Source organism: Malaclemys terrapin, chromosome 4, assembly GCF_027887155.1.
Source record: "Malaclemys terrapin pileata isolate rMalTer1 chromosome 4, rMalTer1.hap1, whole genome shotgun sequence".
Classification (NCBI taxonomy): domain Eukaryota; kingdom Metazoa; phylum Chordata; order Testudines; family Emydidae; genus Malaclemys; species Malaclemys terrapin.
In genome coordinates, this window is record NC_071508.1 from 33,285,409 (window position 1) to 33,311,063 (window position 25,655).

Here is a 25,655-nt window from a genome sequence, read left to right on the forward strand (position 1 = left end):
ACTTTTGAGGTGCATAAACTATGACCAACATCAGTGGCAGCTTTGTGGCGATTTGAAGGTTGTTGCTCTCTTGCTTGGTCTGCAGACTGGATACACAAAGTACTGCTGTTTTTTCTGCGAATGGGATAGTCGTGCAAGAGATTCCCACTACATCAAGAAAGATTGGCCACTCCGACAGTCATTGAAGCCTGGGAGGAAAAGTGTTCAGCATCCACCACTTGTTGAATCAAGGAAGATTTTGTTACCACCCTTACACATCAAGCTGGCTCTGATGAAGAACTTTGTCAAGGCCATTGACAAAACACAAGCAGCTTTCAAGTACCTCTGTGGAAAATTTCCAAGGTTAAGTGAAGCTAAGATGAAGGAAGGTGTCTTTGTTGGTCCTTAGATTCGTGAACTTCTTCGAGATGATGCATTTGACCATGCACTGCGTGGCAAGGAAAAGATGGCATGGAAAGCCTTCCAGTTAGTGGCAATAAATTTTCTCGGAAACAACAAGGCAGACAACTACAGGTTGTTGGTGGAAAACCTCCTCAAGGCATACAAAAGCCTTGGTTGCAACATGTCACTAAAGATACATTTTTTGCACTCTCATCTAGATTTTTTTCCACCGAACTGCGGAGCAGTGAGCGACGAGCACGGCGAGTGATTTCACCAGGACATTGCAACAATGGAGAAACACTATCAGGGCAAATGGAGCCCATCAATGCTTGCAGACTATTGCTGGACAGTGACAAGAGATGCTCCATTTAATGAATACAAGAGACAAGCCAAGAAGCTCCGAGTAGACACTGAATAAGACTAAACTATGTACATAATAGTTTTTTGCCTTTTGTTTCATAATAAATTTTATTTATATAACCCTTTTGCTGATTTTTAAAGTGTTACATAAATAGGACAGGTGAAATATTATCATGTAAAGCAACCATAAACAGATGAAAAGACCTAGGTTTACAATTTATGATTAAAACTCTACTATCTACACAATATACATAGACATAAAATGTAAAAACTTAAATATCTTAGAAACAGAAGCCAATCAGTTGTTTTAATTGTCATATTTGAATTCAGCACATCAAAATACATAATAAATAGCACATTTTATATCTGAAGCAGACGACTTCTCAAAAATCGTAGACCAGTGTATTTGGTTTCTGAGCCACTAGGGGTCATAGTTTTTCTGTACTCCCACGAGGGCTAGAAACTTACTATTCTTTAAAAAAATGAAAGCTAAGATTCTCTCACAATCACAGGACTTCAAGAACTGGGGCTTTAAGAAAAGCACCAAATATTGCCTGACTTGCAATAAAAACATCAGACTTTGTAGTGATGAGAGTCTCTCTTCATTAATTCTAAGCCCTTAAATTATTCTCTTCCTCATTATTCACTGGCTACCTTTGAGCTAAGCATTGGGGAAGGCTGTGTGGCATCTGTCACTGATCTGTTAGTTATCACAAGCAATGTTTATACCTATCTGGTTGTGATAGGCTGGTCCATTCTCTGAGGTCACACCCAGGCAGTCTGAGTCTCTTCTTTGCTTGAGATCTTTACTTCAGCCTTTCTGGGTTCTGTGTAAGTCTCCTGATTATGGGGATGTGCAGTGTCTGAGTTTTCTTATACAGCTCTGGTTTGTATAGGATGATCCAGCACAGTTGGACTCTGGGTCAGGGTTTACCTTCAACCCCTACCCCATGGAGATCAACTTGTCCTGCATCTGGTAAGTTCTTGTGGGAAGCAGAGGCTTGTCAGGTGTTTTCCTCTCAGCTGCTCTGTAGCAAGAGCCAGCTGGCATTTAAGACCACAGAGCCTCATAAGCTCTCTTAGGGGTAAATGCCGAATAAGAAGTTCCTAAATGTTTCCGATGCTTAGATGCTGTCAGAAGGAGAGAGAGAGAGAGCCTTGGAGATGAAAAGCACTAGGTAAGTCCCGAAAGCACTTATTAGAGCTGTTTGGAAAAAGGGCTTTTTTTCCCCATAGAAAATTTCATTAAAACGAAAAGGTTATTCACATCGTAATTTTCAGTGGAAAATTCCTAGTTTTCTTCAAAAATCTGAAAATTTTTCAATTTATGGACATAAATGTTTTTTTCAGGCTGTTCAGCTTTCCTATGAAACATCAACCAATCTGGGGGAAAGCTGGTGCTTCCTGATAACATTTTTGTTTAGTCAAAAACCAGATTTTCCTGATGAAAAGTTTTGATCAGAAAATGTCCAGCCAGCCCTCATTACTTTTGTGGCAATTCCCTCTAGGCAAAGAGGAAAAGGAAGGGTCTCATTTCATTCTGTAGTGCCCCAGTGTCCAGAGGGCAGTGTTGGTGGGCTTCCTATGGGGAGCCCCATGTGTTCTGAGCCAGAAGGGATGGTGACTAGGGTGGGGAAAAGGCACACGAGGGACTCTGAGGGGGATGAAGAAAAAACATCCAAAGGGGAAGAGGACTTTGGAGTCCTGCAATAAAACAAGGCAAAGACAGAGGGAGGAGCTAAGCTTAACAGGCAGGGAGGATTCAAAGTCTGATGCTGTTAAAGTCCCTTTTGCATGAGCCTTTGAAAATTTCCTGATGACCCTTGGAGTCGCCCACAGCTGGAAGGAGGACGGCGGCTGCAGCAAAAACAGAGTAAGTTCATCAGCGCAAACATTCTTTGGGTGACCGTTAAAATTGGGTGTTGGGGGCCATACTGGGGGAGGCTGTGGGGACACCCTGATGTTCTTACAGGACCCTTGTAGTTTCGGGCTCTAGAGTTGAGGGAAAATAAGGTCAGAATTTAAAGAGCAGTAGATCCCATTACCTGACACGCAGGGGAGAGAAGAGAGGAGGAGAAATTTGTGACTCAAAGCCATATGCTCCTGTGAGAGCAAGTGGCACCTTTCAGACCTCTAGAAAATGTTCATACAGAAGGATGGAGCAGTGACACAACTTGCTTGCATTCACCCAAAACTTTTCATGCATCAGCGCTAGCCAGTGGGTAGAAGGGGCAAGGTTCAGAGATCAGGATGGCCTTGACATGGTCTGTGACGTCTCCTGTCTAATAACAGTTGGATCTGAGGTGAGCACTTGGTGCTTCCAAAGAGTGGTACCTCTGGTTATTTTAGGAATACAGGCACATGCGGTGTCACTCTGCCACCTTTCCACCCCCATAACATCCCCAAGCAAAGGAACAAAGTACTCTGGCCTGGACAGTGAAAGGGAAACAGAAATGGGACAAAAGGGGGTTGCACAGGTTGGAGAGAATAGAATCTCTGGGAAGGAAGAGACAGTCCTGACTATTCCCAAGGCCCTTTAGCCTTTCCTTCCTCCTTACTACCCACATAGGTTAGAACGGCATTTAAATTGAGAGCTTTCAGGGCCTGAAGGAATCATTATGGTCATCTAGTCTGATCTCCTCTGTAACAGAGGCCATAGAACTTCCCCCCAGGGATTTCTGCATCAATCCCCTTAATTCCTGCTTGCACTAACTGAATGTATGTAGCTCCAGCATCCAGCCACTACATAGAATCATAGAATATCAGGGTTGGAAGGGACCTCAAGAGGTCATCTAGTCCAACCCCCTGCTCAAAGCAGGACCAATTCCCAACTAAATCATCCCAGCCAGGGCTTTGTCAAACCAGGTGAAGGACATAAATCCACACCGTGTAGAGGTCAAAGCATAGGGGTTTATTACACACAGCGCTGGCGGAGTGTCACCTGGCTTATTAGGCTCAGAGACACTGTCAATCAATTGATTACAATGAAATATATAGATTTTCCATGGGCGGGGGAAAGTGACGGGGTAGGCAGTTCCACACCCCGGGATAGGTTTTGCAGCAAGACAAGATAGCACAATAGCCAATGGTTAAAAGGTTACACAATGTCTCCGCCCATGGTCTCAAGTTAGCAAATTAACATTTGATTAATACTTTGATAAAATGTTATTAGTATAAAATATATATGTTGAATTCTGATTTGGGGTCCATAGGAATGGAGTAACTCCTTTGATTGTTCGACAGGTACATGTCTAGGGGATAAAGCAAAGAAACAGTGAAAGCATATGAAAATAGAGATTGTCTCCTTTATGTCTTAAGGCAGGGCATTGGTCCCTTGGAAGGGAGGTGGAAGGGTGCCATATCATTATAGTGACATGTGCCAATATTTCATAAACTCAAGGTTGGATCTGTGGGAAGACTGTTTTCCCTTCAGGAGAAACACAATAGGAACAGGGATCCTTTGTTCAATTTGAAACATTGGATGAAACATAATTATTCAGTTATTGCTTCAACATCTGGCATTTCTACTGACCAAGCAGATCTTAGTAAAGGCAATGTTATTTTGTTTACCCCAGCTTTCTCGTAGCTGATCACTATTAGTTAGGCCTCTGGTCTCCAGACCAAACTCTGGACTTCGGGTCTGAAAAAGAGCTGGCACAATCCATATACCAGGTTGTTATATAACATGCACATGGATTTTAACCCTTCACCAGGCCTTAAAAACCTCCAAGGAAGGAGACTCCACCACCTCCCTAGGTAACGCATTCCAGTGTTTCACCACCCTCCTAGTGAAATAGTTTTTCCTAATATCCAACCTGGACCTCCCCCACTGCAACTTGAAACCATTGCTCCTTGTTCTGTCATCTGCCACCACTGAGAACAGCCGAACTCCATCCTCTTTGGAACCCCCCTTCAGGTAGTTGAAGGCTGCTATCAAATCCCCCCTCATTCTTCTCTTCTGGAGACTAAACAATCCCAGTTCCCTCAGCCTCTCCTCATAAGTCATGTGCTCCAGACCCCTAATCATTTTTGTTGACCTCCGTTGGACTCTTTCCAATTTTTCCACATCTTGTTATGGCTTTGTCTGCCAAATGAAAGAGCCCTCTATCCTTAGAAATCATCTCCCCACTGATAGATCGTGACCACAACCTGCTTTCCAGTGCTTGTTAACACTTCAAAAATATCTGGAGCCTCTTAACAAGCCAAACCTAGCAGCAGCCAAGAGTGTTGTGAAGACTGGGCCCTTATGGGGTTAGTGCTGTACATTGCCATGTGGGAGGACCTGTAAATGTCTCACAAAATAGGAAATACACATATAACCCTCTGTAGCAATATTTCTTTTAGAGTGTTGGCAGATTATTAATAAGCCTTTGTGTTGTTAACTAGAGATGGTTGAAAATCTCATTTTTTTCCAGAGAAAAATTCAATTTTCAGTGGAACTCTGAATACCGAAATATTTTAATTTGGAAATGCTGACTCATAGGAGTTGTCATTCCTGTGCCTCATTGCCCCACTTTTTCTCTGTAGGCCAGGAATCCTGGTCAGACATCTCCTATGGTGCACCATGGTCCTTCCTCTTGGAAATGGATGCAGTGCATCATGGGAGTCCATGGCACATGATGGGAGATGTAGTCCAGCCAAGGAACTCAGCCTCCAGAGGAGAATGGGGATATGTGGCAACTGAACTACAAATCCAATGAAGCACCACAGCAGCATAGCTGAATTGTAATATTTCTAGTTTAGAGCTTTCCGTTTTTTTATGAAAACTTGAAGTTCTGTGAAAAGGAGACCCTTTCCACACCCACAAATATCCACTTAATGGAAAAAGCCAATTTTCCAGTGAAAAACAGTTTTGATGGAAAATTTTTGGCCAGCTCTTTTGTAAATGTTTTTGGGTCTGATCCCATGCCTTTGGCGTTAATGGGAATGTTTCCTTCACTTCAATGAGAGCAACAGCAGAGCCTTTGTGCCTCTATCGACCCTAGGATAATCAGTTACACAGCTCTGGAAAATTCCATCCGGAAAACTGAAAGATCCAGAAAGTTAAAAGTATCTGGAAAACGAGGGGTGGAATGGGAACACTTGAGCTCCTTGGTTGAGATTTTAAAAGCCAACAAAATGGTTGTTATGAAATTAATGGGAGTTGTGTGGCTGAATCCTTCAGTCAGCTTTTGAAATCTCAACCCTTATCTTTGGGTGTTGCTAGTGCTCTAATTATAGCTCCATGCGAAGGACAAAATCATGACAGGGACTCAAAAGAGGTTGAGCAATAGGTAACTAAGATTCCTACTCCGCATGGCCTAATGACTAATTCTAGGACCAGTGTTATTACCTATGGCTTAATCTGGGCCAATCACTCTTTTCTGCAGCATCTTCATCATCATGGCAGCACCAGGAAACACGGCCAATGGGGTGCTTCTGTTCATGCCCCCAAACAGTGCTGGCATCATCCACCAAGACCAAGGAGTCTCCGGTGCCATTTCCCAGAATCCTGAGATGATGCAATGTGGGCCTCAGCAGTTCACAGTCATGAACCCTGGGAACCAACCTCTTGGGTCAATGTACCCCGGGAGTCCCGCTGAACAGGTTGCGCAGCTAAGGAAAGTAGGGATGATGGAGATATTCCTCAAAGCACAGCCCAAGACCCTGGGGGTAAGTGTGATCTTTGCTTTCAGTCCATGAGAATTTCAATATCGAAGGGCCTGAACAGGTAGGTGAATGACTGAGCATAAGCAAACTCCAGATTCCACCCTTTTCTTTTTTACTTTAACGATTAGCTTTATGGGAAGGATGCCAAGAAACTGGTACCATCAGGCCTCCTCTTGAAACTTCATTGCTTTGTAAGGGGCAGTGGATGGAAATACACCCAGAATTCCAGGGGCAGTGAATCCTCCTAGCTACCCAAACAGGGAGAAATGAAGATTAATCAAGCAAAGGAGAAACGGGGAAAAGGATTATAAACCAGCTATTTCTTGAACTAATGGAATGAAACAGTGCCATCTTGGGGAGGATGGGATGGCTATTCAACTGGTGTAAATCGATGCAGCTCCATTGTGCTAATTCACTCTGGCCAAGGATCTGGTCTGAGAAGAAGCAGTTCAAACCTAGGGTCCCACTCCTAGTTACTGCAGTGGAGACCTGGTTCCATTCCCCTTGCACTGCTAGTGAAATCAACCAACCAGCAACTTCTATCCATCAGTCTACATGGATAAGCCCATGATTGGTTATTTACAATTATATAGATAAATAAGCAAATGAGTTAACAGATTTGAAGTCCAGAAGGGACCACTGACCTCCTGTATATCACAAGCCAGAGAACCTTCCTGCTGAGGGGACCATTGCGGGGGGCAGGGAGGTTGACATTTTTTCAATGGGAAATGTAGTTCCCACAAAAATCAAAGATTTCCATTGGAAAAATCAAAACAAAATAATTTGGTTTTGGGTTGGATCTTCCCAAATCAAACTACCTCAATTTGTCAAACTGAATTGAAATGTTTCCTCTCAGGTCAATTTGACATTAAACGGCATCCACGTGAGTGGCTACAATACCTTAAGAAAGTGGAGGTGATTCTTCCCAATAGGACTAGTTCCCTATTCCAAACTGCACCTTCCCAACTGCACTGTAGTCTTCTCATTTTACTGAACCACCATGGTATGCCATGAGAGGCCATAACTGCGCATGGGAGATGTAGTCCATGTAGGAAGTCTAGCTGATAGAAGAGAATGGTACGCCAACTACAACTCCTATAAGGCAACGGTTTGACAAACTGGAATGAAATGTTTCCAAACTGAAAATTTTCAATTTCAGATTAAAACAACAGTCTAAAGATCAGAATTTCCCACAGGATGGAAATTCCAATTTCTAATGAGCTCTGGTCAGGACAGGGTGTTTTGCTCATCCCCAAGATGGGAGGGAATTGGTTCCTCTTACTGCCCCATTCTCTTCCCACAGGCCATCCAGATCTTGATTGGGCTGATACACATCGGCTTTGGAGGTGTCTCTACAATTTTCATTAAATACATTTACGTCTCTGGCATCGTGGGGTACCCGTTCTGGGGAGGAATTTTTGTGAGTAGAATAATTGAAAGTGTTTATGAAATGATGGCATGGCCACATGGATAAATAATAATTGTCTATTATTAAAGCTGTAAATGGACACAAATCAGACATCGCTATGTAAAAGAATAAATGGGCTCAAATCAGACATCAGGAATGGTAACATACAAAAGCCAGTAGGAGAACATTTCAATCTCCCCGGACATTCTATAACAGATTTAAAAGTAGCCATACTTCAACAAAAAAAACTTCAAAAATAGACTTCAAAGAGAAACTTCAGAGCTACAATTCATTTGCAAATTTAACACCATTAATTTGGGCTTGAATAGGGACTGGGACTGGCTGGCTCACTACAAAAGCAATTTTCCCTCTCTTGGTATTGACACCTCCTCATCAATTATTGGGAGTAGACCACATCCACCCTGATTGAATTGGCCCTGTCAACACTGGTTCTCAACTTGTAAGGTAACTCCCTTCTCTTCATGTGTCAGTATATTTATGCCTGCATCTGTAATTTTCACTCCACGCATCTGAAGAAGTGGGTTTTTTACCCACGAAAGCTTATGTCTAAATAAATCTGTTAGTCTTTAAGGTGCCACCGGACTCCTCATTGTTTTTGTGGATACAGACTAACATGGCTACCCCTCTGATACTTGATAAGTAACAGACACTTAGTAACCCCCTTCTAAAAGCAACCAACAAAAGGAAAGAGGCAGTGTGTGCTCAGCTCAGGAACCTGCAGCAGATGTCACTCCCACGTGGATATGGTAGAACATTAGTCCATCTAAACTGGCACGCCTCTTAGTCTGCTGTCACATTTGCTGCTGTCACTTGGTAGATCATTGGCCCATCTAATATGCTGACTCGTTTCCTGCCATTGCTAGGTGGATCATGCAGTGCCCTGGACTAGGCTTCAAAAAACCTTCCCCATGTGCCACCTTAGTCCCCCAATAAAACCCACCGACATGCGCTTGAAAGACAGGTGCCTTTCACCAGCTACCAGCCCTGAGTGCCACTCTCACAATCCCTGCTACCCCACATTTCTACATGTTGGGTGTCCTGGCTTCTCATTTTGAAAATCTGCTCATCCTATTCACCAAAACTGTCTTGTTGGGCTGGTGTTAAGGGCCAAGCTGCTGTGAAGTCCCTGCCTTAGCCCCTCTGCTGGGCCTATGTTGGAATTCAAACATCTGTGAAGTCATTGGCTCAGCTCTTCTGCCTACTGGGCTGATGTCAAGGCACAGGCCTTTGTGAGGTCATTGTCTGAGCACTTCTAGCTTACTAGGCTGAGGTCAAAGCTCAGGTCTCTTTCCCTTTGCAATTCCCCTGGCTGAACTGGGCCTTGTTAGGGTTTTATCTACCCTGAATGGGGACATGGAGGGGAGGAAACTTGGCTGATGAGCAAAAAGGGCAAATCTCCTGCCAGCTTCCAACCCAGGGACTATTCAACTCTTAGTGAAATTGGTAACTGCTCCGCCACAGAAAGCAGAGTATGGAGGTGACAGCAGAGGGCACTGCAGGTCTGGACTGAGGCATGTTAGCATAGCTGGGAGGCTGGAGAGTACAGGTAAGGCAACCATTTTTTCAAAAGGCAAAAGTAAGACACATGGAGAATCCCCACCCTCTCTGTGGCCCTGCCCCCTGGTCCTCCTCTTCCCCCGAAGCCCCGCCCCCCAGTCAGACTGGAAGCCAGAGCCTAGCCATGGTAAGAGTTGCCCAGGGAGCCCAGGCCACTGTGGGGATTTCCGGGGGGCTGAGGCGGGGGGCTGGGGAACCTGAGAGCAGCCCCCCGCCTGTGTCCCCACTGCAGGTCAGGCTTCAGATGTAGACGTACTCTGATACCATGGTAGGGTTACCATAATCCAGCAAGCAAAAAAGAGGACTGGAGGAGCCCCGCCCCTGTCCTGCCCTAGCCCCGCCCCATCCTGCCCTAGCCCTGCCCCTGCCCCTCCCACTCCCCCCCTTAGAACCCCCAACCCTCCCCCCACTCCTTGTCCCCTGACTGCCCCCTCCTGGGACCCCTTCCCCTAACTGCCCCCCAGGACTCCACCCCCTACCTAAGCCTCCCTGCCTCTTGTCCCCTGACTGCCCCCTCCTGAGACCCTCCCCCCATCCTAACTGGCCCCCTAGGACTTACCCCCTACCTGTACCCTGATTGCCCCAACCCTTATCCACACCCCCACCCCCAGACAGACCCCTGGGACTCCCACGCCCCATCCAACCACTCCCCACCCCCGACAGCCCCCCCCCCAGAACTCCCGACCCATCTAAACCCCTCTGCTCCCTGTCCCCTGACTGCTCCGATCCCTCTCCCCACTCCTGCCCCCTGACAGCCCCCCCCCAGAACTCCCAACCCCCCCCTTGTCCCCTGACTGCCCCCTCCTGGGACCCCTGCTCCTAACTGCCCTCCAGAACCCCACCCCCTACCTAAGCCTCCCTGTTCCTTGTCCCCTAACTGCCCCCACCTAAGACCCCCCCCAAATGCCCCCCAGGACCCTACCCCCTACCTGTACCCTGACTGCCCAAAACCTTATCCACACCCCCACCCCCAGAAAGCCCCCCCCTGAACTCCCGACCCCCCCCCCGTCTCTTGACTGCCCCCTCCAAAACCTCCCTGCCCCTTCTCCGACCCCCTGGCCCCCTTGTTGTTGGCCTTTCTTCACCTAATGTCTGGTGAACTTGCTCAGGAACTGCCTGAGCTGCTGGGCAGCAGCGGGGGAGGAACTCTAAACTGCCGGAGCTGATCTGCGATGCAGGGAGGGAGGGAGGGAGGAGGAGGAGCTCTCTCTGGCTGAGTGTCAGAGCCCCATGTAAGTGACACCGGCCGACCGGCAGCACTGTTAGCCGCGCGTGCTCTGCATGGGGGGGAAGTCCGGACATTTACAAATTCACCCCGGACGCTATTTTTAGCTTAAAAAGCCGGACATGTCCGGGGGAATCCGGACGAATGGTAACCCTAACCATGGTGATGGGAGTACTATACAATCTCCATTGGTAGAGACATAGGCAGGGGATGGCACAGCTGCATTGGTTGGAAGGTGGTGTGAGGAACCTGGTGACATCCTGAGCTCTTCTCAGGACCATCCAGTCACTGCTCTATTTATGGGGCAAAAAGCAAGCTCAGTTGTCAAAAAGAAGCAAGAACTCAGAAGGAGGAGAGAAGAGGAGGAGAATCTGGGGGGAAAGATCATGGCATGGGTGTCACCTTAACTGAGAGGATTGAAGGGAACCTGGTTAGCATTATTAGATGGAAAGTGCTCTCTAGGCACTAAGTATAATTATTATGACTGCCCGTGCCGAGGGAAGTGTGTCATTCTTTGTCCTTGCTTCCTGCCTGTCTCGGAGGAGAGATCTTTCTTGTAAGTGTGAAGTGTGAATGATGGTTTTCTCTTTCCCGGTCAGTTCATCATTTCTGGATCCCTCTCGGTTGCAGCTGAGAATCGTGGCAACATCTGTCTGGTGAGTTTCTAGAGAATGTTCCCTCCCCTTTCCTAACCGGAGGGAGCGGGATTCTCAGAGTTTAGCTCTGCTTCGCCCAGGGCACTATCCAGGAAGAGTGGCTGATGGGAAAGAGCAGAGTGCTTGTTGATCGAGAACATGGAGAAGGAATGTTGGAGAGGGAGAAGGTGGGGGAGGTAATATCTTTTACTGCACCAATTTCTGTTGGAACTTGTGTTGGAGAGGAAGACAGAAGGGACAGGGTAGAGGGTGGTGAAGCACTGGAATGGGTTACCTAGGAAGGGGTTTTTAAGGCCCGGCTTGACAAAGCCCTGGCTGGGATGATTTAGTTGGGGATTGGTCCTGCTTTGAGCAAAGGGTTGGACTAGATGACCTCCTGAGATCCCTTCTAATCCTGATATTCTATGATTCTATGACAAATAGGGAGCTGGAGGAGAAATGGGGATACTTTAAACTGCTCCCTGCTGTCTGCCTCTGTATCTGTAGCAGCAGCTTGTGGCTCAACAACCACCTTCAGTTTTTCTACTGACACATAAATCTCAATTAAGAGCCCAATAGAAAGGAGTCCAATAGAAAATAAAGCTGCAAACAGCTGCTGAAAAGGCAGCCAGGCTACCAGATAACAAAAGAAAGATAGTGTCCAGGGAGGCTGAAAAAGGGAAGTTAGAAGAATTAAAGTAGCCAGAAATATATTCAAAATAGTGAAGTAAAGGGGACTTCCAGCTAGGCCCCTATTGAGCAAAGCACTAAGTATCTGTGAGACTTAAGGATGTACTTAAAATTAAGCATGTTTTTAAGTGCTTTCCTGAATTGAGACCTACAGGCAGATCAAATTTTGAAAATTTCATCCAGCTCTGCCTCTTACCTTTTACCTGCTATTTTCTTTTCTCTGCATAGTAGGAACTGTCTTTTCTAAGTAGAAAGACACACTGCATAATTCACCCTATGAACCATACTCTGGGAATATATTAGCTAGGTATTGGTAGGCTTCACAGGTGACTAAGGGCTGCAGTAGCCAACTGCTATGGTTTATTGCTGTGGTCATGAGAAGTGAACTTCCAAAATGTCATACGTGTGGCTTGTATGAAGCCTGAAAATTCATACAGTTCTTTGAACGCCCAAAATTACATAAGCCCTGAAATCTCATTTTTAATTGAATGTATTGCTTATAAGAAGATCTAAGACAGAAAAATCAAGCTCATTATTTACCCTGGAACATACACAGCAAGTGTAAGTGACTGTTAAACCAGCCACAGGGCTTAGAACTTGGGAACCTTCAGCACTAGAAGGGAAAGTCTCTACTACTTGAGCTAACAGATGGGGAGCCTTAAATGGTTGTAGCAGCAGCCTTATAAACCTTCTATGGCTCAGCTACTAGAGGCAGACAAGAACTCCATCCTGTCCTAGCATGACTTGCATATGGACAGTGCAACATTAGTCCCAAACCACCTCACCAGCACGCCTCACCCCAGGCCTGCTGGGACCACTTCTAAGAGTGAGTGTATAGCTCAGCATTCCAGCCCAGTCAGGTCTTGGCCTGTCTTTTGCATGTAGTATCCTGTTCACCTGGTTACCTCTTCTACGGGTTTTGAAGCACAGGCCTGGGTTCTTCTGGAACCCCCTCCAGCTCAGCATGATGTAACTTCCTTATTTCCTTCCTATATGAATGTATTTGGCGGTGCTCCCACCCACCTCACTCCTTTTAAGGGCAGCTTGGAAGGAAAATTCTAACTAACTACTTGCCAGATAGTTGGAGACTCCCAAGAAATAACACAATCATATACAATATATTCAAGACAGTAATTATATTAAACAGGAAGTAAATATAAAAGGGTGAAACACTACTCTTGTGGTCACTGGTGCCCACGCTGATGATACCCATGAATTTCCCCACTCACATGACCTGATATAGCAAACGTTAAAATTAGTTGGTACACATACTTTGTAGGAGCCTTTGATAGCCTGTGACAACAATATCTTCTATAGCAGCAATTAGCAACTTGGCCCACGTGGTTCAATACAGCCCAAAGACTCACCAGTGGAATAAGATGGTTAGTCCCCCCACAAGTTTAATGGGTAGCAGGTAATAAAATCCCCAAACCCTTACCCGCTGACTTGAGGACACAGTTCAGGGAGTTGGGGGTCTCCCAAACAATGTCCCTGACCATCTAAAAGATAGTGCACTCACAACTCTGCGACGGATCCTCAGGTTCAGAGACGGCTCTGGACTTCTCAGTCACTGCCGAGGGGCTGATGTTCACTGCTGGCAGGCGTCTTCTTTGTGCAGGAGTCAGACTGCTTCTGGTACCAGGATTTCGCCTCCCCACCAAGGGGTGCAGGGCTCAAGGTGCGGATTATAATAACTCTACTAAATTCCAAACTTCAATCTCCCACCCTAGCACTCAGACACTCTCACAGCAGGCAGGCAGCCCTGAGCTAGCAGCCAGAGCTGTGGTGCCATGCGGTGGCTGATTTTACCTGGGGAGCTGAAGGTCTCACTGAGCCTGGCTGTCAGGGGTGGGGGGAGTTTTCCCAACAAAACTCCATAAACGGGGGTCACCTTGAAGAAGGAAAGTGCCTAGCTGAGGGATTTCGCTTCCAGGTCCCCAGAGGCCAGTTCTCAGGGGCAACCCTGCATGCAGGAATGGACTCACCAGCTCCCCACCCAGCCAGTCCTGTGACTGGCTCCAGACCCCTCCAAAAGGGCTTCCCCCCTCCCACTGTGCTCCCAGGGACAGGCATCACACTTCCTATTGGTCAGGCTAGCTCTTCTTCCCAGGCTATCACTTGTCAATCATTTGACTCTGCCCTCTCCCTCCTTTCTCTCAGACACTGCCCCTCCTCCGAGCAGGCTACTTGCCATCCACCCCCTGTCACTGTCTCCTCTCTCCATCTTGGTTGCCCGGCAGACCCTGAGTCTGCCCATGGTTCACCTCCCTCCCAGGGACAGTGCCTCTCCCTGAGCAACCAGCGCACAGAGCTCCAGGAACCTGGCTGACCTCCTTGGGGGTGACACACAGCCAACAATGTAGCCAGTTACTCCAACTGAGACTTCCAGCCCCCTTCCAGTCAGCCATGAGATATCAGACAGGAGTCATGTGTTGTCACTGAGAGGTGCAGAGCCCCAACTCCAGTTCCCAGTGCCCCAAGAGGAATCAGGCTTTTTTGTCATGAATGTTCTAGTGTTTCCTGGGGGGTAGGAGGGTTGTCTTTATTGGCTGAAGAGGAAATGCCAGTAGAACAGCTTGGCTGTTCTCCATGGTTGCCATTCTCAGTCCTAGCCACCATAACATAAGACCATAAGAACGGTCATATTGGCCCATCTAGCCCAGTATCCTTTCTGCCGACAGTGGCCAGTGCGAGATCCTCACAGGAAATTAACAGAACAGGGCAATTATCGGGTAATGTATCCCCTGTTGTCCAGTCCCAACATCTGGCAGCCAGAGGCTTAGTGTAAGGGAGCTATTGGTCCCTTACTGAAATTGTGGGGGAATGGGGGGAAGGAGAAGGACTGGGGCTGGTTCTTATATTTTTCTATTAAATTTGTATTAATTTTTTTTTTCAAAATATATATATAGAAAAAACAAACTCTATTTAAACTACTTATATTAACCATTTGCTACCTAACCTTAGCTATACTTGAAACATTTAATTATGTATATAATATGAATGGTTAAAATATGAGTCAATTATTTCTATTACACAATTTACAGACAAAAATTGTTTGTAAAAATCCAACTAGCTACAGCAAAAGTATTAAGTTATACTAAAGAATAGAAGCAAAGTTCAGAGGAGGGGAATAGAGATGGGGAGGGAAGGAAGAGGGTAGAGAGAAGGGGAAAGCAGGAGTGTGGGCATTCATTAAATAGGATCATTCAGATATTTCCAGGAAAGCATGCCATATCTCTGAGAATTTTTCTTGGGTATGTCAGGAAGAAGTTAAAATTCAGCCAGCGGAAAAGACAGAAACTGCTGAAAAGCAAGGACATAGTTTCTGTTAATACATAATAACTTAGCTCAGCTTATTGGTAAAAAAAAAACAATGCTAACCCTCCCTTCACAACCCACCGGATGTCTGTAAGCACTCATCCCTACCCCCCCACACACACACCCCACCTCTTTCCCCCGCAAGGTAGTCATAGACTTTGATGCAATTAGGATGACCTCTATATGTACGTACTGTTCTTATTTTTATCTTTATTCAGGGTTCTCTCGACTTGTAACAATGTCTGTCTCTGTGGGTACAAATAAATGCAAATAAATTAATAAAAAAATGTATATAACTGGCCACTATGGCACCATATTTTTGAAGTTGCTTGTCAGTCTTCCCAGTACCATGAATAAACCCCCCCCTTCAGTATTGTCTGTGCTTGCCTGATTCTTGGGGAAAATAATCTTTTTGCCTAACAGTTTTGGCGCAGCGAGCAGGATATGATCGGGAATCCTCGGAGAGTTTCTCACAGTCAGGGATAGAGGCGAGTACCTTTTTAGTTACCGCCTCTAGCGCACACCTTGGTTTGGGACTCCCCGAGGCATCCCTCCACACCCCTTTTTTTTAATACGAACCACATATAGGATGCAGAGGCAAGAGGACTGAATAGGATTGTGTTTGTGGCCTAGGTTGTTGGGGTGCAGGGACCACTGGGGGCAAAGGCTGCACTGCCAAGTACTGAGCACCAGGGTGTGTGCTGCAGTGATTGTTGGGGTGCAGGGATCGCTGGAGGTGAAGGCTGCACTGCCAAGTACTGAGCACCAGGGTGTGTGCTGCAGTAAACTGAGTACAAGGGTGTGCTCAGTCAGTCTCCCCTGAAGCACTGCTTAAGTGGGTTTCATGAAGCTGAGATACAATGTCTTATGAATTGCCTGAGAATGCGTCAACGATACCCTCCATGGGGGGGGACACCCATTGGCGTGCTCCAGGGTACACCAATGATACCCTCTACAGGAGGGGGACTCATTGACTGGCCCTGGGGAACATCAATGATGCCCTCTACGGGAGGGAGACTCATTGATTTTATAAAACGGAAACATAAAAAGGTTAAAAAAAATAGCAAAAAATAAATGGAATAAAGGTATGAGTACAATGGATAGAGTGTTGTGGTGGTATGGTCAAACAAAAGAAAGATTAGGGAAAGGAATTGTAATAAGCTATTGCAAATATAAAAAAAAATTACAAAAGTTAAAAACACTCCAAAAAGCTCTTACATCAAAGCTAAATCAAAAAACAAATTTAAACCGCAAACTAAATGAACTTGAAGTAGAAAACAAGGCTCTAAAAGCAAAACTAAAAAAAACAACTCCTCTGCACGTCGTATTGTTGCTAGCATACAACAGAAGGGGAATTTTACTGACCCTGACTCAAGCCGCAATACTAATAAAAACCAAAATAAAATTAATTCGAAACACCTTAAAAAACAAATTCAAAATTGGAACCTGGCACACATGGGGGGAAATCAAGATAATTGGCCTCCCTCCACCCTTTTTTTTAACCCAGAATTAAGTGCCAGTGCTTCCTTGGCCCCTTGCCAAGTGACCACTCAGTGGTCAGGGACTGGTGAAAACAAAGTGGTTCGTAATACTTATAAGTACACTCCTCTCAGCACAGAGGAAATGAGGGGCTTACTGAAAGATCTCTCTGATCTAAAGCCCAAAGACCCAAATTTAATATTTTGGAAAAGAATAAGCCAGATGGTTACCACCTATACGTTGCATTGCAGGGATCTTTATATCTTAAGAAAAGCTAAATGCCCCAATCTATCATGGGCCAAGATCCCTACAAAAGGACACAAAAACAGCATTTGGGCCTCTGTTAAATTTAAATCTGAAAATGATATGACCCGTGCCTGCACTGAGTTTAAGGAAGCCATCCAAGAAGCCTTGGGGAACGGAGCCGGTAATTGGGGACTGATCGTGGGCAGGGACAAGGCAAGGACGAGCCTGCAGCTCAATGTTGTAAGAAAAAATGGGAGATGTATTCCAGCAATGCAGGCATTGCAGACCCAAAAAAACGAATCAGGCATTTTTAAAAATGTTAAAGGAAGGTTTTAACTCCCATCTGCAAACAGCCCTTAATTTGGGAGTGAACCCAGGCTCTAATTATGAATCCATCTGTATGTGGCCCTCTGAATGCGAAGCCAGACGGACCAAAAAAATAAAGAGCAAGTCTACTCGCGTTGCCGTAGTAACAGCAAAAAATAATGTGATCTGTTATAATTGTGAATATCTCGGGCATACCCAAAAAACTGCAGGCGCAAGGCCCAAAAGCCTAGTCAGGGACAGAATCACGGCCAGTTGAATCCCTGCAGTACCTCACTGCCCTTTCAATCTGGCCCTGGTCCCGTCCCCACTCCCCACCTCACAGTGTTTGTATGTGGGGAAATTTTTTTTTAAGAATTAGGCAAGCACAGACAATACTGAAGGCGGGTACTGGTCTTTTAGCAATTACTAGTGCTCTGCTTAGACAAACATTTTTAGATTTATTCAGCTTCCAATTAACATCCATTAGGTTTAAAATTACATTTTTAGCTTGTAACACAATTTTATCTGACAGGAAAAAAGTAACTCTGCAATTAAGTTCTTCCAAAAACATATGAGTGTAGAAGCATTCCCAGAACATATAAGTGGGCTGGTTCTTATGGGGGACTTCAATCACCCTGACATCTGCTGGAAGAGCAATACATCAGTTCACAGACAATCCGGGAAGATTTTGGAGAGTGTTGGGGACAACTTCCTGGTGCAACTACTGGAGGAACCAACCAGGGGCCGTTCTCATCTTGACCTGCTGCTTACAAACAGGGAAGAATTGGTAGGGGAAGTAGAAGTGGGTGGCAATCTGGGCAGCAGTGGCCATGAGATGGTTACGTTCAGGATCCTCACAAAAGGAAGAAAGGAGAGTAGCAAAATATGGACCCTGGACATCAGAAAAAGAGACTTTGACTCCCTTAGGGAACTGATGGGCAGGATCCCCTGGGAGGCTAATATGAGGGGGCAAGGAGTCCAGGAAAGCTGGCTGTATTTTAAAGAAGCCTTATTGGGGGCACAGGCACAAACCATCCCGATCTGCAGAAAGAACGGCAAATATGGCAGGCGACCTGCTTGGCTTAACAGTGAAATCTTCAGTGAGCTTAAATACAAAAATGAAGCTCACAAGAAGTGGAAACTTGGACAGATGACTAGGGAGGAGTATAAAAATATTGCTCAAGCATGCAGGAGTGTAATAAGGAAGGCCAAAACACAACTGGAGTTGCAGGTAGCGAGGGAAGTGAAGGGTAACAAGAAGGGTTTCTACAGGTATGTTAGCAACAAGAAAAAGGTCAGGGAAAGTGTGGGACCCTTAATGAATGGAGGAGGCAACCTAGTGACAGATGATGTGCAAAAGCTGAAGTACTCAATGCTTTTTTTGCCTTGGTCTTCACAGACAAGGTCAGTTCCCACACTTCTGTCTTGGGCAACACAGTACGGGGAGGAGGTGAGCAGCCCTCAGTGGTGAAAGAACAGATTAAGGACTAGTTAGAAAAGCTGGACATGCACAAGTCCATGGGTCCAGATCTAATGCATCCAAGAGTGCTGAGGAAATTGGCTGATGTGATTGCAGAGCCTTTGGCCATTATCTTTGAAAACTCATGGTGATGGGGGGAGGTCCTGGATGACTGGAAAAAGGAAAATATAGTGCCCATTTTTAAAAAGGGGAAGAAGGAGAACCCGGGGAACTACAGATCGGTCAGCCTCACCTCAGTCCCTGGAAAAATTATGGAGCGGGTCCTCAAGGAAACCATTTTGAAGCACTTGGAGGAGAGGAAGGTGATCAGGAACAGTCAACATGGATTCACCAAGGACAAGTCATGCCTGACCAATCTGATTACCTTCTATGTTGAGATGACTGGCTTTGTGGATTTGGAGAAAGCAGTGGACATGATATACCTTGACTTTAGCAAAGCTTTTGATACGTCCTCCCACTGTATTCTTGCCAGCAAGTTAAAAAAGTATGGATTGGATGAATGAACTAGAAGGTGGATAGAAAGCTGGCTAGATTGTCAGGCTCAACGGGTAGTGATCAATGGCTCAATGTCTAGTTGGAAGCCGGTATCAAGCGGAGTGCCCCAGGAGTCGGTCCTGGGGCTGGTTTTGTTCAACATCTTTATTAATGATCTGGATGATGGGATTAATTGCACCCTCAGCAAGTTCGCAGATGACACTAAGTTTGGGGGAGAGGTAGATACGCTGCAGGGTAGGGATAGGGTCCAGAGTGACCTAAACAAATTGGAGGATTGGGCCAAAAAAAAAAGTTGATGAGGTTCAACAAGGACAAGTGCAGAGTCCTGCACTTAGGATGGAAGAATCCCAAGCACCACTACAGGCTGGGGACCGACTAGCTAAGCAGCAGTTCTGCAAAAAAGGACCTGGGGATTACAGTGGATGAGAAGCTGGATATGAGTCAGCAGTGTGCTCTTGTTGCCAAGAAGGCTAATGGAATATTGGGCTGCATCAGTGGGAGCATTGCCAGCAGATCGAGGGAAGTGATTATTCCCCTCTATTCGGCACTGGTGAGGCCACATCTGGAGTATTGTGTCCAGTTTTGGGCCCCCCATTACAGAAAGGATGTGGACAAATTGGAGAAAGTCAAGTGGAAGGCAACGAAAATGATCAGCGGGCTGGGGCACATGACTTATGAGGAGAGGCTGAGGGAACTGGGCTTGTTTAGACTGCAGAAGAGAAGAGTGAGGGGGGATTTGATAGCAGTCTTCAACTGCCTGAAGTGGGGGTTCCAAAGAGAATGGAGCTCGGCTGTTCTCAGTGGTGGCAGATGATAGAACAAGGAGCAATGGTCTCAAGTTGCAGTGGGGAAGGTCTGGGTTGGATATTAGGAAACACTATTTCACTAGGAGAGTGGTGAAGCACTGGAATGGGTTACCTAGGAAGGTGGTGGAATCTCCATTCTTAGAGGCTTTTAAGGCCCGGCTTGACAAAGCCTTGGCTGGGATGATTTAGTTGGTGTTGGTCCTGCTTTGAGCAGGGGGTTGGACTGTATGACCTCCTGAGGTCTCTTCTAACCCTAATCTTTTATGATTCTATGATAACCAAACCTGTTTTCTGCCTACACACAACCTGACCCTCTGCACTTCTCTCTCAGGTGAGAAGCAGCCGGGGAATGAACAGGACTAGCGCCCTCTTCTCAGCCATTGGGATCATTCTCTTTCTAACGGAGCTGATTTTTAATGCGTCACATTATGACCACAAGGATGAGGAATACTATTGGTTGGTAAGTGGCCAGATTCTGCCATAGAATTATAGAAGTATAAGGCTGGAAGGGACCTCAAAAGGTCATCCAGTCCATCACCCTGTGCTGAGGCTGTGTTAAGTCTACCTGGACCATCCCTAACAGGTGTGTTTTTAAAATACCAGGTACCTGGAATTGCCCTAAGTCCTTGACTCCACTGTAGAAACTGTCCATGTGTTCTGCTCCAGACCTTTGAACTGGAGGAAAATTGACCAAAATTTGCTCTTAACGTGCTTGGTTCTGCTCTTGATAAAGCCAGTGTCAAAACTCCTGTCAATGTCAAAAACCAGGCAAGGACCATGCTTTTGTTCTGTGTTTTCTGCAGCACCTAGCACAGTAGGGTCCTGGTCCATGACTGGGGTTTCCAGCCACTAACATACAAATTATTAATAATAATAACTCCTGTTGACTTCATCGGGAGCAGCATTGGACCCAAATACCTGTTTTACTTTGTTTAATCCCCACTACGTAGAGATGGTGAAACTGAGGCACAGGGAGATGAAGCGATATGCCCAATGTCACCCAGCAGGCCCAGCTTTTCTCAATCCTAGTTCAGTGCTCTATGCACTCACTAGACAACACTGCCTCCATGCTACAGAATCCTGGCTGGCCTACCCAGGGAGCGTCTCAGGGGCACATATCCCTGTAGACCCAGGAGAAAACAGAATTCTATGGTCTCCTGACAGTTGTGTGGCTCCATGCATCACAATTACTGGGCCTACTGAGTAGTTAAAAGGAGAATTCTGTGTGCCTGGAAGGAGGGAAGAACCAGGACCGGATTTCTGCATCCCCAGAAGTGGGAAAAGAGGGATTTTTTATGTACCTCACGGCAGCCCTGTGCAATGTTACACTGCTAGCAGTCAAAATTAATTAGCATCCCCTGTGGTTTTATGCTCCCCAGAATGCTGGGAAGGGGATCACAGTCATGCTGCTCTTGTTGTCCATCCTGGAGTTCTCCATCGCTGTCTCAACCTCGTACTTTGCATCCCAAGCCATCTGCTATACTCCCAACACCGTGAGTCTTTCAGCTCTCAAACGGGACGTGAATCAGAGCATGTGTTGAAAGGACGGGGAGATGTACGCCTCTGCGAAGCGCCCTCCCTGATGGGAGGAGTGTCCCTGGGGAAGGGCCTGAATGTGTATGAGGAAGGCAGTGATGGGGGAAAGTGATAGGTCCTGATTTAGGGCTGGTTGACAAGTCTGTCTAATTGGGGTTTTTTTAATGGGAAATTGGGGTTTCAACTCCATGAGAATGTTATCAGAAAGCACCTGCATTCTCCAGAAAATGTTGCTATTTTTCCAAAACACCGAACACCTGAAAACCAATCTATTTAGATTCAAAGTGGTGCCGTGATACCTCATGGCAGTTGTAGTTCAGCTGCCATGTACTCACATTTTCCCTTATGGGCCATGTTCTCTAGATGGACTACACCTCCCATGATGCACCTTGGGCAAGGGTGCTTGTGGCACGTCCCCTCATAGGAGATATAGTCCTGCCAGTGACCATGGCCCATAAAGGAAAGTATAAGGCACCCAAACTACAACTCCAATGAGGCACTATGGTTCCATGTTGAATCAAAATATTTTGATGGTTGATAGATTTTTGTTGACATTTTTGGCAGAGGAAATAGCCCTGTTTTCTGGCTCTTTTTACCTTGATTCCTAACCGGGCTGCTGACACCATGATCCAAGTTACTGAATCTTTTTTTAATGGGAGGGGAAAGTAATCCCAGTTTTCACTGCCACCGCGTTAACCTTCATCGTCAGTGTTTTAATTTCTGTGGGGCTGCATTTCATCTTCCCAGGTGGGGGTGGGGGACCCAGGAAACTGTAACTGGGCCAGATCCTGAGCTGCAATCCCACCCTTTTGTGCTCCTGAAAGTCACTGGATCTCTCCAGCAGAGAATTCCCTTGGCATGGAATCCCCACCTGGCACAGCCAGCTCTTGTTCCCTTGGTGGAGGGGATGTATTGAGGGCAGAGAATCATAGAATATCAGGGTTAGAAGAGACCTCAGGAGATCATCTAGTCCAACCCCCTGCTCAAAGCAGGACCAATCCCCAACTAAATCATCCCAGCCAGGGCTTTGTCGAGCCGGGCCTTAAAAACCTCTAAGGATGGAAATTCCACTACCTCCCTAGGAACCTATTCCAGTGCTTCACCACCCTCCTAGTGAAATAGTGTTTCCTAATATCCAACCTAGACCTCCCGCACTGCAACTTGAGACCATTGCTCCTTGTTCTGTCATCTACCACCACTGAGAACAGCCGAGCTCCATCCTGTTTGGAACCCCCCTTCAGGGAGTTGAAGGCTGCTATCAAATCCCCCCTCACTCTTCTCTTCTGCAGACTAAACAAGCCCAGTTCCCTCAGCCTCTTCTCATAAGTCAGCAGCCTATGGCATGGCCAGAGTCCCTTGTGATCCAACAATACCTGACAGGTGGCAACTCCTTCGGGGTCATCACCAGCCTCAATGTTTTAGAGCAGCTGCTGGGGCTAGCACAGAACCAGCCATGGAATCATGATGCTGCAAACTCCCCTCCCCAAAAGCTACAGCTGTGGACATCCCTCCAGGGACAATGTTTCTAGCCAGACAGCAAAATAAATGAATCCAGGCAACAAAAACTCCTTGTCTGGGGTCAGCTCACTGTTGTGATGCTGGTGTAGAATCTGATCTTCCCAAAGACTGCCTCCCATTCAGCAGTTCTCAGGACCGTTCCTCTGAGCACCTTTGCATAGTGAAGGGGGGTAGCTGAGATGAGGTTGACCTCTTCTTGGCCTGGGAGTAGGTCACACACTGATAGGCTAACGTTTTCTCAAACTGTGATGACAACTGTTAAGTTTTTATGAAAAAACCTGTTTTTGTCTAAATTTTCCAAAGGCATTTTTTATTTATTTTTTTCAGCAGCAATTCAAATACAGTACCAAAATATTTTGAAAAAAACAAAAGATTTCAATTTGGAAATGTTGCCGTGGTGCCTAATGTGGTTTGTAGTTTGAATGCCTCATGTTGCCATTCTCCTTTGTACACCAGTCTCCTTGGTCTGACTCCAACTCCCATGATGCAACATCATCTGCCCTCTTGGTGAGGGGACATTGTTGCATCCTGGGAGACCCTGGCCATGGTGCATCACGGGAAATGTAGTCTAGCCTATGAGCTTGACTCATAGCGAAGAATGGGGACATTAGGCAACCAAACTACATTTCCCATGAGGCACTGCAGCAGCATCTCCAAATTGAAATCTTTTGGTTGGGGGCATTCTCTTTTTTTGATGAAAAATTGATTTTTTCCTGGGAAAGTGGATATTTTTTCATGAAACATTTTGTATAGTTAGACAGAAAAGTTTGGGGATTCTGTGGTTTTTTTGTTGAAAAGCAGCTTTTTGACAGGAAATTCTCAAGCAGCCCTAGCAAGGAACACAAAGGGACGCTCTGTAGCATAGTGAGACCTACCGTGTTAACCCTTTAAGTGCCTCAGAGCAAACCTGCTGCAGTCAGGACCCAAAGGAAGTATAGATTCTGTATCCTCCAGTTTTGCAAAAGACTATGGTCATGTTCTGTGACAGCTGGGACCCATGCACCTCCACAGGGAAAATCCTACAGATAGTGAATTGGGTGTTGATCGTGAAGTTAGTGATGATGGCACAGATTCATCCCTGGGGTAGTGCCAGGCAATACAGCAGACTTATAAAAACTAGAGGGAGGAGGAAGTGGTGAAAAATCATAGACTATCAGCATTGGAAGGGACCTCAGGAGATCATCTAGTCCAACCCCCCTTTTCAAAGCAGGACCAATCCCCAGATAGTTTGTTTGTTTTAAAAAAAAACCCAGTTCCCTAAATCACCCCCTCAAGGATTGAACTCACAAGCCTGGGTTTAGGAGGCCAATGTTCAAATCACTGAGCTATCCCGCTCAAATACATTGATGGAAGGATGAGGAAGGTGGTGGTAATGAAGAATGTGAGGAAGATGATGGAGTGAGAATGGAGGGGTGAGGAAGGTAATGGTTGTGGGGGTGAGGATGGAGACAATGATGGTACCAGCGAGGGCCGATCTCTTTTGTTTTGCAGGCCATGTTGTTCAGGCCATATGCTGCCAATGAAAACTTTGGGGTTCCCGCCGCACCAATGCCCCCTCCACCACCTTACACCAATGAGGCTTATGACCCCAAAGAAGAGACTGAGCAATGGGCCTCATAAGGAACTCCTACAAGAGATGGCTCCAGCAGCGGCTTCTCTGAGAAGTAAAATCCAACCCCGTCCTGCATCATAGATCTCATTCCATTTTCTGAGTGCAGTTCTAGTACCCAGCTCCATTGTTCATCTTACAGGGAACTCATTTCAGTCTGCTTCTCCCTGGCTCTGCACCATTTGTAGATCACACTACACAGAATGAAGTAAGGTGATAACTCACCAGCACTATTCAGCCCCCCCAGGCTTTGGTCCTGAACATTTCCCTTGGTGACTTTGTCAATAAAGCTTCAAAATGGATCCTGAGTCAGTTTAAAGCACTTGCTCACAGATGTGTGTCTGTGTGTGCATGTGGCATGCGTGTCTGCGTGTGCATGTGGTGTATTTGCATGTAGTATAGAGATGTGGCATGTGCATACCCACATGTAACTCTTACCACACACACATGGTGGAGCAGGGAGTCCCCTTTCACTAGTAGCATACATCGCAAAAACGACTATTGCAACTAGCACTAATTTGCTTGTGTTGGGCCCTGACTCCTTTCACACACTTTCTTCCTTTGGAATGTGACTGATGCATGAAAAGCTTGTCTTCACGTACAGCGCTAGAGCTGCATCGTTGTAGCGTTTTAGTGAAGACGCTCCTAAGTCGATGTGAGAGCGTCTCCTGTCAGCAAGGTTAATCCACCTCCCCAAGAAGCAGTAGCTGTGTCGATGGGAGACGCTCTCCCATCGACACAGTGCTGTCTATCTGGGTGGATTAGGTTGATATAACTACATCACTCAGAAGTTGGTGGATTTTTCACACCCCTGAGTGATGTAGTTATACCGATATAAGTCTATAGTGTAGACCTGGCCTAAGGCCATTTAAGTTGACTTACGTGTTGTCGATGATCATAAGCCACTTTAATTACATTGGTTGTGCACGTCCACAC

The 25,655-nt window shown here is 46.1% G+C and overlaps 1 protein-coding gene across 1 annotated transcript; it reads left to right on the forward strand.

Annotated features, from left to right (window-relative positions):
• The first annotated feature begins 2,569 nt into the window (after nt 1–2,569).
• Nucleotides 2,570–25,021, forward strand: LOC128836427 (membrane-spanning 4-domains subfamily A member 15-like). Its single transcript, XM_054026702.1, has 7 exons — nt 2,570–2,614; nt 6,111–6,393; nt 7,694–7,810; nt 11,201–11,257; nt 20,388–20,516; nt 21,436–21,549; nt 24,602–25,021. The coding sequence occupies exons 2-7, from the start codon at nt 6,124–6,126 to the stop codon at nt 24,728–24,730; spliced, it is 816 nt and encodes a 271-aa protein (XP_053882677.1). The 5' UTR covers nt 2,570–2,614; nt 6,111–6,123; the 3' UTR covers nt 24,731–25,021.
• The last annotated feature ends 634 nt before the right edge of the window (nt 25,022–25,655 follow it).

Coding starts and splice junctions, on each gene's coding strand:
- LOC128836427 (XM_054026702.1), top strand. CDS start 6,124: ATGGCAGCACCAGGAAACACGGCCAATGGGGTGCTTCTGTTCATGCCC. Junction 6,394..7,693: donor CACAGCCCAAGACCCTGGGG/GTAAGTGTGATC, acceptor CTCTTCCCACAG/GCCATCCAGATCTTGATTGG. Junction 7,811..11,200: donor CGTTCTGGGGAGGAATTTTT/GTGAGTAGAATA, acceptor TTTCCCGGTCAG/TTCATCATTTCTGGATCCCT.